The sequence below is a fragment of the Anticarsia gemmatalis genome, chromosome Z (assembly GCF_050436995.1).
Source record: "Anticarsia gemmatalis isolate Benzon Research Colony breed Stoneville strain chromosome Z, ilAntGemm2 primary, whole genome shotgun sequence".
Classification (NCBI taxonomy): domain Eukaryota; kingdom Metazoa; phylum Arthropoda; class Insecta; order Lepidoptera; family Erebidae; genus Anticarsia; species Anticarsia gemmatalis.
This window is the reverse complement of record NC_134776.1, coordinates 1,609,518-1,624,064: the sequence shown is the minus strand read 5'-3', so window position 1 is coordinate 1,624,064 and position 14,547 is coordinate 1,609,518. Positions and strand designations below refer to the sequence as shown.

Below are 14,547 nucleotides of genomic sequence, written 5' to 3'. Positions count from 1 at the left end.
AGCACACTACTTTTAGTGTCCTGTCCGCCTGTTTAGTACCTTAATTTTAGTAAATTGGTTATACTGGAAGCCGTCTCCAACATAGCTTAAAGAAAGGCTAGGGTTATGGAAATTGATGCTGTTACGGTTATTTACAGCTAGGAGGAAACGCATTTGAAGTTATAATTAGATATGAAAAAGTACTGTCACATGTCAAGCCCATGATTGTACGTCGAAGGCTTTGTTTCGTTCGTTGTAATCCGAGCTCCCGCTTAATATCGCTGATTAAACGTTAATTCAAATATGGAAATTCAAAATATGGAAATGTTCAATCATATGCAATACATATCTTTTTCTCCAAATATTTCCAAAATTCCGTAACTCGATTCGCTCTTTGACACGATTATTTATTTTGTGTCTCTTTGTGAGACAAACGTGTAAAGTATTTAATTTACAGTCTCATATAAAAAGATTTAATTTTACTCTACGCTTTTGTTAAATATTTCGTATTGATTGAACTATTTATATCTGCCAGTGACGGCAGTAATATTTCGAAATCATATTTTAATGATCCATATTTAGCAAAGAGTAGGTAATTAATTTCTATGTAATATTGGGCCATATTTTTTACAGAGCACGTCACCGTACACCCCCGCTCCAAATCAATCCCAAACAAAAGTACCAAATAGTCTCTCTCAAGTTGTTCATAAATGATCAGTCGCACAGACTAAAACATGTTATATAGTGGCCAGTGAGGCGGTATAGTCTAGTAAATAGTGCAATAAATACTTGTAGCGTGTCTCAGGCGTGTGTATCGAAGCTTCAAATAGTCTGTTTGTGTGTATCCCGCTGTCATAATCCGTTATTTCACGCTCCGCCGATATTAATTGTCGGCCAGCTCGCCAGGCGGCGCTGCGGTCCTCTGTACCTAACGATAACTATTGTTTGTACCAACTTCAGTGAAGGCGTCTCTCTTAATCTTTGCAAAGTCATGTATCTGCTAGAGGCAACACTAGCCCCTTTGTCTTATGTGCTCTCAAATTGATGTTCACTGTTGCTTTGTCTGGCCATTCGTTATGTAATTTTATATCATATTTGTACATAAAATGTGCAGGATAAACACCATCACAACACATTCGAAAATATTAATCCATTTTCGAATCATCCTCCATTGTTTGTCTAAGTACCCATAAAATTTATTGATTTATTAGTTTTCATAACCTCAGTCATTCTATAAAGATACTAGCGGACCCGACAGACGTTGTCCTGTCTACACGCTTTTAATTTGTAAAAAATAATTTAAAAAACATTATCCAGCGGACAAAATAGTGAATCTAAACCATTCTCAGATCCCCTTGAACACACACAAACAATTCCATCAAAATCGGTCCAGTCGTTTAAGAGAAGTTCAGTGACATACACACTTACAGAAGAATTATATATATGTTACTGAAAAAGCCCGAACTGTGGTAAATCCTAAGATTTTCCGGTTAAACCTAAGATTTACCAGCACTCAATGGTAAAAGTCCGAACAATTATTTTATTTCGAACTTTTACCTCTATTCACTTTATGATGTCAAGATATCGCCGGAGCCCCGCTTCGCGGGGCTCCTCCTTCTGGGAAAAGTTCAAAGTTCGAAATAAAATAATTGTTCGGACTTTTACCATTCAGAGTTGATTAATCTTAGGTTTTACCGGAAAATCTTAAGATGTACCACAGTTCGGGCTTTTACAGTAACATTAAAGATTGTACATTTTTTCTTATTCTGATGAAAACAAGCCAAGTCAAATCTTAACTACTTTCAGATCTAACATTTTAAATAACAACAATTGTTATAGATATCCAATAAAACATACAAATAGAGTTTTATGCTCGTTGAGAAAGTTATTTTGTTCCTATAAATACATATTTGGATTTTGTACAGAACTTGGCACTCATTTAGATCTCCACTCTTTTTATGGCGAAGCCCACAACCAAGCTTGCTTTTGTATTGAACTTGGCTTCATTTTTTACATTTATGTTTTTGGTGGGATATCATTACTTTTTGTAAAGAAAACTAGGCACTTAGCCAGGTATAGGTATTTTTTCCGTGTTGCTTGGGAGCGTTTCATACGTAGATTTACTCCAGTACCGCGATTCTGTACAACTATCGAGTATCGACTCGCTATCGAAAAATTTTGTATGAAAAATTGATCAGCGCCCCTAGCGGATTTTTGCAAGTACTATGTTCTACAATGGCGCCATTTTCCATTAAACATTAAAATAAAATTAAATAATTTTTTTTTTGCTCGAGCGCACTTTAGGGCATTTCGAAATTCGAATTTCGAAATAAAATATTCTATTCTATTTTTAATTTTCATAAATTATTTAAATATTCTATATTAGATAATTTTAGGAAGACGAGGCCAATGAGGCTGAAAAGGTATTGTCTCCTTTGCCTACTTCAACGTAGAAAAAAAAAGACGCTGATTCTTTTTTTGTGTTGATAATGTTTCGTTGAACAACATTAATTATGATATTTTTATATTATTGATTTATTTTTTACTAATACCTTTTAAAGTTGACTATAATTATTATTTATGAGATATAATACCTTTCATGATTATTTTTTATCCACTATATTAAATATTTAAAATTAGTTTATACACAATTCTTACCAATAAAATTTTATTTAAAGAACAAATTTTCAGAACGAATCTTTTTCTCACTGTAAATGTCAAGTTTTCGATACTCGATAGGTCGCGATTCTCTGCCGGATTGCTGCCGGTTTCCTAACGAGTTGCTCGATAGCAATGTATGGTATTCGATAGCGTGACGTTAGTATCGAATGTACAGAATCGAGGTACAGTTCTGTGTATAAATATGTGGTCCCGCCGTGCCACCGACGACACTTCGCATTGGCCGGTTGTTCAGTGCGTATTGCAATTAGTATTTTGTATGGAGACACCACTTCTTTTTAGACTTAACTTAACTTTTATATTTCTGTAACTAACCGACCCGTGCGGCTCCGCTCGCGTGAATGTCGTACTGTGGCATTCGTTGCAGATCACTAAGATCTAGATACTCTCAAACCACTATCTCAAAATAATATGCCTACATGCAAATGCGCTCACATAATTTTCGCTCGAGTCTATCCTTCTGTCCGTGCCCGTGCCATTCGTGCCATGACTTCATTCGTGCTTACATCTTTTCTCGCGATCCTGTCGGCGCCCGTGTAGCCTACTTGCTATGTAGCGTAGTACGCATATGGAACCGCGCTAAAGTTCTTCACGCGTGAAATCATGTAGGTACTTACGATTAGGGATTGCAATCTGGTCCGGCGGATCCGGTTATCCGGCGGATCCGGCGTGTTTCTAGACGTACCGGTTCCGGCACTAACGCAACTGATCCGGTGCCGGATCCGTTGCGGCCGGATAAATCGCGAAAAGATAATCCATAGTACCAGAGTTGAGGCAGAAAGAGCGATTTCAGCCGCGGGTTATAATTGTAGTTTCATCAGCAGCAGATTAGGGGATAGTTCTATCAATATTATGTTTCCTTACATCTTTTTTTCAGACACAAAAATGATTGTTTTACTGATTCAAGTACTCGAACTTTGCACTGCACTGCAGCAAATAAATGGTTGTTTATGAATGACTAAAGTTGATTTTATAAGCACATACCTAATATATAAGAAACGTTTGATAGTTAAGTTTGTTATAATAATTATCATGTTGTTGATTATGTCAATAATTAAACTGATTGTTTTTATTTTATTTTCGTTAAGTAAAATACAAAAAATATAAAGTTATTAGGTATTGCTCTAGTCTAGTAGGTACTTACAAATAATTACATTAATAACAGAGACTGATTATTTAATTACTTAGATTAGTAGTATCTTAATTTCATTCGGTGAAAATAAAATAGTAATGAATACCAATATATTTTATCATGCAGAATAAAATCACCTTGATTTAATTCTTCATGATAAAATGTTTTATAACTACATATTATTTTTTAAAAATCAAAGTACATTTACCCTTAAATATATTTGCCCATACCTCCCATTCATCAAAAATGACGAATTAAAAATGAACCGGATTGCAATCCCTGCCTACGATGATACGATTATACGACCGCAGGCACCGCGTCAACTATCATTTTATATTCATAACATATCATAGATAATTTACAATTTTATCTGTTATCCCGTGGGTCTTGGGATCGATCCCTGGGGTAAAGCAACGCCTGTCGAGGTCATTCTGTGGATGGGTCATAAATCGAGTTCCTGTGTGTTTCGGAATCCACGTTAAATTGTGGGTCCCGGCTGTCATTTTCGAAGATCTTTGACAGTCGACATGTTACCTGTTTACGATTTCTACTATTCTTTTGCGCGCCTCTCTTGCCCCTGCGTACAAGTGCAAGGCGCGGGCGAGTTCAACCAGTATTCTTAGTCAATACATTACATACATATATAATAGGTAACAATGAGACATCGCTATTGCCTCGAAATTGGTATATATTTACACATTGGGCTTTCTTTTAAGGTGCAAAGAATTTGAAAACAATACCTATCTTATTTTCAAAAGAAATCAAAGAAACGAACCTTGTGCGCCTTAGTGAGCCGGAAACTATAAAATCTCTACCCTACCTATACACATATCAAGTATAAACCCACCGATCCGCAAAATTTTAACCAAATCGCTACCGCTTATGACTTTTTACCATTTCCAGTAGCGAGATGCTGATTGGCTGGTTGATCAGCGCGTATTACAATTAGTATTTTGTATGGAGACACCACTTATTTTTTGACTTAACTTTCTTTTTATGTTTCTGCAATGTAACAAATGCAGTAATACATAATATATTTGGATAGTTTCATATATCTGCTAGTAACGGTTTCAATGCTACAATAGAAATAAACTTTTTTTTTGTACGGGGGCCCCCTATTTTGGAACTTTTTTCTGTTTTCAGATTTTTCCCTGCGACTACACACAATATCCGAGCTAGGTTCCAAATTTCATCTTTCTAGGTTATCTGGCAGTAGGTTAGGTTTAGGAACTATAAGTCAGTCAGTCAGTGGAAATTTTACGATTTTTAGACCTTCATATCTTTATAACCATTTGAGCTAGCTGAATGCAATTTGGGCTTCTACGTGTCCTTATAGACATAATTGAACACACATAGTTTCATGTGTTTGCGTTTAATAGGTTTTGAGTTATGGAGGGATCAAAAGCGACACCAAATGGTTCGTGTAATATTGCACTTAGCGCTTGTCAGCCAGTTCCTTTGCTTGAACTTGGCTTTGACACGCTGCCGCGTGTCTAGATTGCACTGTTCAGTACATTGCTGCTTTGCTGTAACGTGGCAATCACTATAATCTAAAGGAAAAAACAATGTACAGCATAGTCGCTTTCAACTAGTTGTCAACTGAGATACGTGATAGCCCCCCTGATCAACGCCGCTAGCGGGCATCATCGGAACTATTTTGGCACTACATTTTAAATGTCAAGCTCTCGATTCTCGACAGTATCAACTGTAGGGGATTGCGCTTTAGATGCATGTTGACAAACTTCGAGCATTCGCGCGAACATTTTCACACAACTAAGTCCATTGTGTAGCAGTCTTAATACCGTCAGCTCCCGACCCGCGACACAAAGGAAACAGATTTTGTCTCGCAGGTGAATCGCTAGCTTTGCGCTCCACAATAATAAGGAGACTCTAATTAATTACCTCTTCAACAACTCTCATATTGTATTATGTTTTATGTTACAAACGACGTTTAAATAACGTGGAATGCGACGCGGGTCTTAGTTTTTCTTATTTAATTCTGTTTGATTCAGTTCTCGGGATATTGCTCTTCTTCACAAATGGCTTATTAGATGACGTTGCTCTGCCTTTGTCTGGCCACCTGAGGATCACGTCACAAAGCGCTGGATTTATCTTTGTTTCTTGATAGTGCTTTACTTAATGCAATACACAATCCGAGTAAAGATTTTTACTTGTTATAACGATTTCTATACCCACTTGCTTTATTATTTCTAAACGTCTACTACGTTATCACGACGCCAGAGGTTACTTAGTTCACTGATTGTTTACTTGTGGGTGTAACTGCTACTCATTGCAGTAAACAAGCCTCGTCAATCCTCTTGCAACGAAAAAATATAAGACTTGCCGCACTCCGCGCTTCCTAAGTAATTGCCCGTTCCTTCTATGTTTATTATTTATTCCTCTCTTTGCTAGTAAATAATTGCGGGTACATAAACGCACGCAAATCTCTGTTGATTAAAATCCTTCATTTTGGTGTAAAGCTTCACTTGAATGGGCTCGTTTGAAACCATCGCGTCCAATTTCATGTGTGGTGGTTTTTACTCAGGTTGTTTGGAGTTTTAATTCACAGTCATTAAGGCAGTGGCCGCCTATCAGACACGCCCTGCGCTATGATATTCAGGCGGGCGCTTTTTTGTTCGTGTGGTTCCTACTTGTATGAAATGAACTCGGGCTGCCTTTGTAAGTAGGAACTATGCGTTCTATGCAATCAGTTTCACTAGCAATGCCGCGCGACGTCGGTCAAACTCGCTGTTAAATTCTTTGTGTCACTTATTACATTTCACTCATTCAGTCAGCGCTGGAATATGCTCGAGATCGCAAAATTTAAAACTAGTTTTTATATCAGTTTTAGTAACAACTTGGCAACGCTGCATGGAAATTGTTGCTCTAATTAATGTGGAAATGTAATATGTATAACTTATGTTGTTTATAACACTTTTAATTAAATAGTTGCAGCAACTTACTCTCATACGAATAGTGTGAATAGCATAGTGTTGCATAGTACTTTTTTGGGCGACTGCGAAAAGTTTTGTAATGAAATAAAGTACCTACATTAATATACCAAAAATATAAATTTGTAAAGGGTTTCTCGTGAAAATTTCTATTGATATGAATATTAATAATAAATCATTGTGCCACGTGAACGCTCTGATTAGTGCGCACTCCTCAGTGGCCACATTCCTCTAATACGTCGTGTATTGAGAGTCACATGAGCTCGCTGCTCTCCAAGAAGCTTACAATCATGTAATCCCTGGAATTTCTTACAATATGAACCATATTCGTGTGATATTCGCCGCAGAAGGCTAAACACTTGGGTATTTTTGGGCGCGGGTCCTTTGTGCCGTACGCTCGTCCTTGTATCAGAATAGCTCTTAAAAGATCGCCAGCAAAAATATAAATAAATAAAATATCCCTACGATACTTTCATCGATCGTGAGTAAAAGTGTTTCCGCTGAACTGACTTTACACACATCCATGATGGCGGCAGACTTGCCTCGTGTAAACATTACAACGAATACTTTCGACGTCAAATGTCATACATCTGTCTATCTATCATATTCAAGAGAAACGACTTTTAATTTAATTTCTTGGCAGACGAATGTCTACAATTTCAACAAAAATAAACGTGAAATAAACATAATGTTGTTTATTCCAAGTAGTCACGTGGAGTCAAAGTTTCCGAGCGAGTTGAAGAAGTAAGCAGAGCTTTGACAAAACATCGGTTAAAATGTTGAGCGCTCGACAAATAAGTGGTTTCAGTTCATCCTACCATATTTGTTAGGCTTCTACCCGCGGGCTGTTTGAGAGCGGTCACGCGTGTATATGACTGTTTATTGATACATGTTTTCGTTCGTTCCTCGTCATCTAAAAATACGTACAATCAAAGTAAAGAAGTTTTCACTCAAAAAGGCTTAGTACCGAGAGTCCACTCTCTCCGCTTCTAAGAATTTTGGTATCTTAAAATAAACGCATAATTTTCCAGCCATCGTTTTTATGATAAAATACTGGTAATATTTTTATTGGTGCTTAGTTCCTGAAAAAAAAATTAAACGTACAGCGTTTTGTAGAGAGATCTACACTCCTCCATATTATATACTTGATGTGAAATTAGTTAATGCATTTGTAATTATATGATGTTTCAACTACTGTGATTCAAACACTGTTATATTCTTACCATCCAAGTTTTAGATATCACAAATCTGATAAGACACTTTACACAGTTTGATTAACAAATTAATAATACAATAATCTGTGGAGGAATCCGGCCCGATATTGCCGGTGCAAAGTAAGACACGTAGCTTTTACCATAGTATTAATTAAATCGTTTAAATTCCACAAAACAAAGGCGGTTGTATCCACAGTAGTAAATACATTTTCAACTATAAACTAGCTTTATTACAAACACGAATAAAATGTGAAAGCTGGTAATTTTTGAAAAATATTCCGTTTCAAACGTTGCTTGTTTGCTTGCCAGAACTCATTTGAATATGAAATACCTTCATTTGGATTCGCAAACTAGGTTTATACGAACATACATTCATAATATCGCGTTGTTTCGATGAAGCCACTTTACAGAGTGCTATTTAACACTTTAAGGCTGTAATTAAGATGCTTGGTTCTGCGCTGGTTTTAATAAAAATCTAGATAGTTGAGAATCATATGCGTTTCTTGTTTGAAAGCTAAGTTAAATCACATTTATTTTGAGATTATTCTGAGAAAGAGCCTTTTACTGGAAGAGCATCTTATTATTTCCTTCTCAGGCTTTTGTGAGAACATATTGCCATCAGTTGCAATAGATTCAATGTCTGTTAGAGCTTTGATATATCAACGATTAGTTTGTAATAGAACCGGCTTTGTGAGTGCAATCGACATTGTCCGAGGCCGGAAATCGAATACAAATGGTTTAGAGCTTCTCATTTCTCATGCAATGATTTCGAGCTTTATCGAACGTTTAGCAAAGTAAACTACTTTTTGATAATCGAACCTAATTAGCTTTTTTTTTTAAATAAAGCGCTTGAAGATTATTTATTGTTCACGATTCTGTGTAATTTTGTAACTAGCTGTCGGGGATAGTTTTCATGGTAATTAAATAATTAATAAAAATAAATGGCTTTCGGAATAATCAGAACTTCAGTAGTCCTTAAGAAATGTATCGCTAGTGTAGGATGTTTAAATTTTATGCTAATAATCACAATCTAATTATATACTATTTAAAATAATCAGAAATAATATTAAATTCTAATAGATATAGATATAGGCTAATAAACAACAAAAAATTCTATCTTAGTAACGTGCTAGGTATGTATATGTTTATATATAGGCTCACCCCTATTACAAGAGACTATAATATATTACATACGCGGCCGTTTATAAAAGATTTTATATTATAAATATAAATATGTGTGTGAAGAGGCTATATAATAAATACCCCGTCGTCTATAAAAATGATATTATGTACGCGTGTGTGTGTACAAACAGTGTTTTTTACAGAACACTTCTGTGTTGGAGAACCACCACTACCGCGCCGCCCTCAGTTGCATCCAGGAGAGCGGCGCGCTCGCCCACGTGCCGCACCTGCACCAACAGCTCCACAGTCAGATGCGAGCGCTCATACTCGCCACTGACATCACTCGCCAACTTGAGTACCTCTCGCGCTTCAAGGTCAGTGCCTATCTATCTGTCATTATAGAAATCGAAATACTATACTAATTGGATCGTAGTTTGACCGGTTTGGGGGTTGATTTCAAAATAAAAGTGCCTTTGTTTGACCTCGATTTTATAATTACATTTTTGCTGAATTTATTATAAAATGTTTTTACCGATATAGTACGGAAAATGTTAAAAAAGAGATTCTTATTGATGATATTAGTATAGATTATTCCGATTTATATACTTGTCATTGATTATTTTTCATGAGATGTGTGTGTGTGTAAGCTCAACTCGGATACCGATAGTAGGTTATCTATCTATGCAGTGACCGCAAGATGCCTTAATTACTAATTAATACATAACTGTAGTAATAATTAACACTTCCTTATTACTAAATCGTTACTAATTATTTAATTAATCGATGTATGGATGTAAATGAAGCAAATGTTTGGGAGGATCGTACTATTTGGCGTTTTCTGATCTCTGCCTACCCCTATGGGAAGAAGGTGTGGTTTTATGTATTTATGTATGTTTGTATGTACCTATTACTTTGTTGTCGCTGGACATGTATGATAGTCATATGTCAACTACAAAAAGTAGCATTTTCTGGTCTCGGGCTTCACTTATGAGAGGAAGGAGTGATTCTATTTATGTATGGACAAATCTTTGTGTGATGAGCACGTGTATTTGTCCTGAGCCTGGTTGTCAATTTATGTATATAAGTATATATTTAGAAGTATATAAGTATGTTTATCAGGTATTTGGTTACCATAGTACAAGCTCTGCTTAGTTTGGAATCAAATGACAGTGTGAGAGTTGTCCAATATTATTTATTTATGTATGTATGTTTGTATGTGTTTCTTAATTGCCACAATATGTTTGTATGTGTTGGCCATGTGTGAAAGTGATGTGTCATCTATGAAATATTTTTCTTATTATGATCGTAATTTGCGTGTTCTGGAAACATGTTGAAAGCAATAGTGATAATAAACGGTGTGTTTTTCACTCGCCACTCGTACATTAGCCCAGAACGTATGTATTACTGAAGTACTAAGTCACCTGTTGAGGCAGCATTCTATTAAGACCCGTTTATCTTATATAAATCATTTCTTAAATATCAATTGGGAATATTAGTACTAAATAAACATCGGTTTCATTTGTTTTTTTCATTTGAAGGTGGATTATCGTGTGTTATGAAGAAGTATGTTTTTTTTTACTGATTTCTGATATTTTGTTACCGCTGACATCTTCCTAGCAAAAGTGATAAAATATTTAGAGCGGTATTCGCTTTTGCAATATCATAATAAACAATCTGTCAGATAACTACTTGAACTGTTGATTTTAAGAAATAAAATTATAAACCTAACGATTATGTAATCAGAGTTACGATTAAAAGTAGCTCGAGGGTAACGAAAGCCCATGTTGGTAGCGAACTTCTAAGTGGAACTTAACAAGGTTGCTAATATTATCTTGTGTCTCATTGAAACAAGGTTTTGGTGTGAGATTTTCATCACATCAAGGATCACCTTAATAGGGTAGGTACTTGTAAATGGTTCATCCTAAATGCTCAGATTGTAACAGATTATTTGGCACTTATTTGAATCCACCGAAGATCTGACACTGTGACGTCACTACGTCATATTTGTATATTATGACGTGATTTTGACATTTGATAAAGAGTAGCAGAAGCTCGATTCTTTTCTACTATCGACTACCGACAACCGGCTAGCTATCGAAAAATCTTACACGGAAATCGCCTCTACCGGGTCCGTAAGAACTATTTTGGCAGTACATAAATGTCAAACTCTCGATACTCGATAGTCTTCTTCTTCTTGTCGTATGGCGTATGGTTAGTGGTCAACCTAGTGTCAAAGTTGTTCAAGCCGCCCGAAAGCCTTTGACATGACTGTTATCTTAATTGACAACAACCGGGACCGATTTTTACGTGCCCTCCGAAGCACGGAGACGCCCTGTTCAAATACCACTATACGATCACCCATCTATGGAATGACCGCGCCAAGGTTTGATTAACCCACAGATCGTTTACCGACCAGTGAGCGCAACTGGCTACGGACTCGATAGTACAGACTGTAGATAATTGCGCTACAGATTTGACTGGTAATCAACAGTGTAATTCTCAACAGTAGTATGATGTTTGCCTCCCAGTCTGTGTGGCCCAAATCTCGCGTGTAGTGTGACGTCAATGTGCACAAACGACCGGGATTCTTAACCCGGATTCCTACATTCATTTTACAGCTTTCTTCTTTTAAATACTAATCCCAATTGTTTTAGCTGTTTACGTAGATCTTAACACCATTACGAACAGACGAAGTCAGGCGTGTTCTATTGATGCGCAAACGCGTTTTACAAATGATTTGGTTCATAGACACATGGCAGAATTCAAACTGCATATCAAAAAAAATACTTTGTAGAGAAAATAAAATACTTACTAGATTTACGAACTACGACAAAACTAGGCAAAATCTACAAGCGGAGCTTAACTTAGCAAATTGCTTAAGATGTTTTATTCTTTAAGGTTGCTTGCTTTAAGCTGTTGATAAAAAATATTTGAAACCGATACAATGCGTTTATCGCTCAAATAATCCATACGGTACTTGCAACATCATCTCCCAGTATTACTATATTTGTTAAACATTAGCAATCAAAATACTCGGTAGTGAATTAGTAAAATTCCGGTCTTCAATCCATCGGTACATGGAAAAGAGACATATGCAACACATAATATTAATGCTTGTAGCCTTCAAAGGTCCTCTTTACTCAAAGCTGTTCAAGATGCACACTGCACACTGCACATTTCCAGTAAAACTTATTCAAATAAAACACCAATACTCAGCAATCAAACGCAATGTCGGCTGCTCGTCTACCGCCGATATTGAAAGAAAATGAAAATGTTTAATGGTAAACTATTTATCGGAATAAAATGTGCCTCAGCTTGCAAACCTAGTCTGAAACTGCTGGAACATAAATAAAACGAATAAATCAATTTGTATCCCATCTTGTGGTAATATTGACAATATCTTCTACTACTTGAACTGTGCCAATATCATTTAAACTACGACTTAAAAAATGGAGAGCAATCATTTGCTATGTGTCGTGCAACTACTTTTCCTGATGTTTTGAAAGTAGCCCAAAAGTTCCTTTTTATTGAATTTAACTGAGTTATATGAACTACAACTAAACGTAGCATGATTTTTTACACTCAGTACTAAAGAGTATTGCAACTTTAACTTTTAAAACCTACTCGAAAAATTAGTTCTTACAGAACTCGTTGGATGCGCTAAACGGTCTTTCATACAAAACTTCTCAATAGCAACGCAAAATTGCTTCTCTTAATTATGCAGCACATTGAATAATCTTTTAATTGATTCCAAACAGGCAAGAACAATGATTTAAAACGAAAAGGTGTTAACAATACACATGAGGAGAGCTGCGAAGTAAAAAAGCTAATGTTTTTTTATGTCTGGTGCGAAATATGACCAGTCCCTCTCATTCGTATTGAATATTGAACTTCACAAGTACGTTTAATTACTGCTGGCTTTTTATAATGAGTGCTATCGGAGCCTCACCGTATTGGGGGTTTTGGGGTGCTTTACAGCAAAATCCTTTGTTTTTTCTTTCATGGAAAGCTTTAGAGTCAAAATCTTTCTGACTTCCTGTTTTTTTTTTGGGATTTCTTTTCATAGTAATAAGAACGATTATTTTCATACATTTGTGTGCTACTGAGCAGCAGAGTTGGGAGATTTGATAATGCAAGCGACCGTGGGTTGGTGATATAACTTTACTTAATTTTCAATAAGGGTTACGGCACTTTATGCAAGTACAGTACCGGCACTGCTCTCCCCGAAATGATTATCCTGCAATGACATATCTTACATTTTTCAGCTAAGAAAAAAACAAATAATAATATTTTAAATTTATTTTTATAAAAAACTAAACCAGTTCAAGAATACGAAAAATATTTCACGTACTTTATGTAGTTCTGAAAAACAATAGTTACAAATTATTCATTTAATTTTACAATATATTATACACAAGTTACACAAAATCATTAACTTTGAACTGGGCAGGAGTTAACTACTTGAAATGCCTCGCTAGAAACTCAAAATAAATCGATGGCACTTGATCTTCACACGAGACACGCTCGGAAGGGCTTCATCGCTAAAACGCTGACCACCAATAAGCATCCTTAGCTCTCTTCTCTCTCCTCCACTCCCTTCATAGTTTAATATGAACTAGCCGACCCGCGCAGCTCCGCTCACGCTTTCTTCTATAGCTGACCCGGCAGACTTCGTACTGCCTCATCGATAAATAAAAGACCTAATCTTTTGTATAAAATGATTTAAAACGAATCTGTATTTAATAAAAAAGTATTTATTGAATAAAGCATGAAGTTTTATTATTATTTTCACATATTTTACATCATGTTGCTTACTTAGAAAACAGTTACACAGAAAGAGTTTTCCTGAAATACAGGCCATTTATAAGGTTTAAATTTGATATTCACAGACACACACTGTTAAAATACTGTCTGTTTATTAATTTAAAGCTTTCTCATAAACTATATTTTTTGTTTTGTTTTGTGGTGTATAATTGTCCATGCGCGAAACAGGGAAACTCCAAGTTGATTCCACAAACTTCTAACGAACTTCTAACATTTGCAGTTACATCTTGTTGCAAAAATACTCGCATGTTAGTTGTTAAGTGGAGTGTCTTTACGTACTGCCACAAATTTGATGATTTAAGGCATGCATTTAGTTCATCAGCAACAGTTGATCGGGGAATAACTGGAAGAGTCTGACGAAAATCACCTGACAACAGAATCATGGCCCCACCGAAAATATTTTGGTTGTCACGAAGATCTTTCAACGTTCTGTCCAGTGCCTCCAGTGACCTCTTATGGGCCATTGTGCATTCATCCCATACAATCAATTTGCATGCAGCAGAGTTGCAGCTATTCCAGATGAAGCCAACGCTAGAGCAACATCATTTCGCGATCTGATCCTCGCCAAAAGCAATGAAATTAAAAACGTTTTTCCGGTTCCTCCGGGAGCATCAAGGAAATAAATTCCACCAGATCCACTGTTCAC

General features: G+C 36.1%; 1 protein-coding gene across 2 annotated transcripts in view; it reads left to right on the top strand.

Moving 5' to 3' along the window:
• LOC142986723 (uncharacterized) overlaps positions 1-14,547 on the top strand; it is a 175,758-nt gene that overhangs the window by 138,181 nt on the left and 23,030 nt on the right. For both annotated transcript variants that reach the window (XM_076135331.1, XM_076135332.1), the window contains exon 7: positions 9,281-9,451. In XM_076135331.1, coding sequence (XP_075991446.1) covers positions 9,281-9,451 — 171 coding nt within the window. The remainder of the gene's footprint in view (positions 1-9,280; positions 9,452-14,547) is intronic.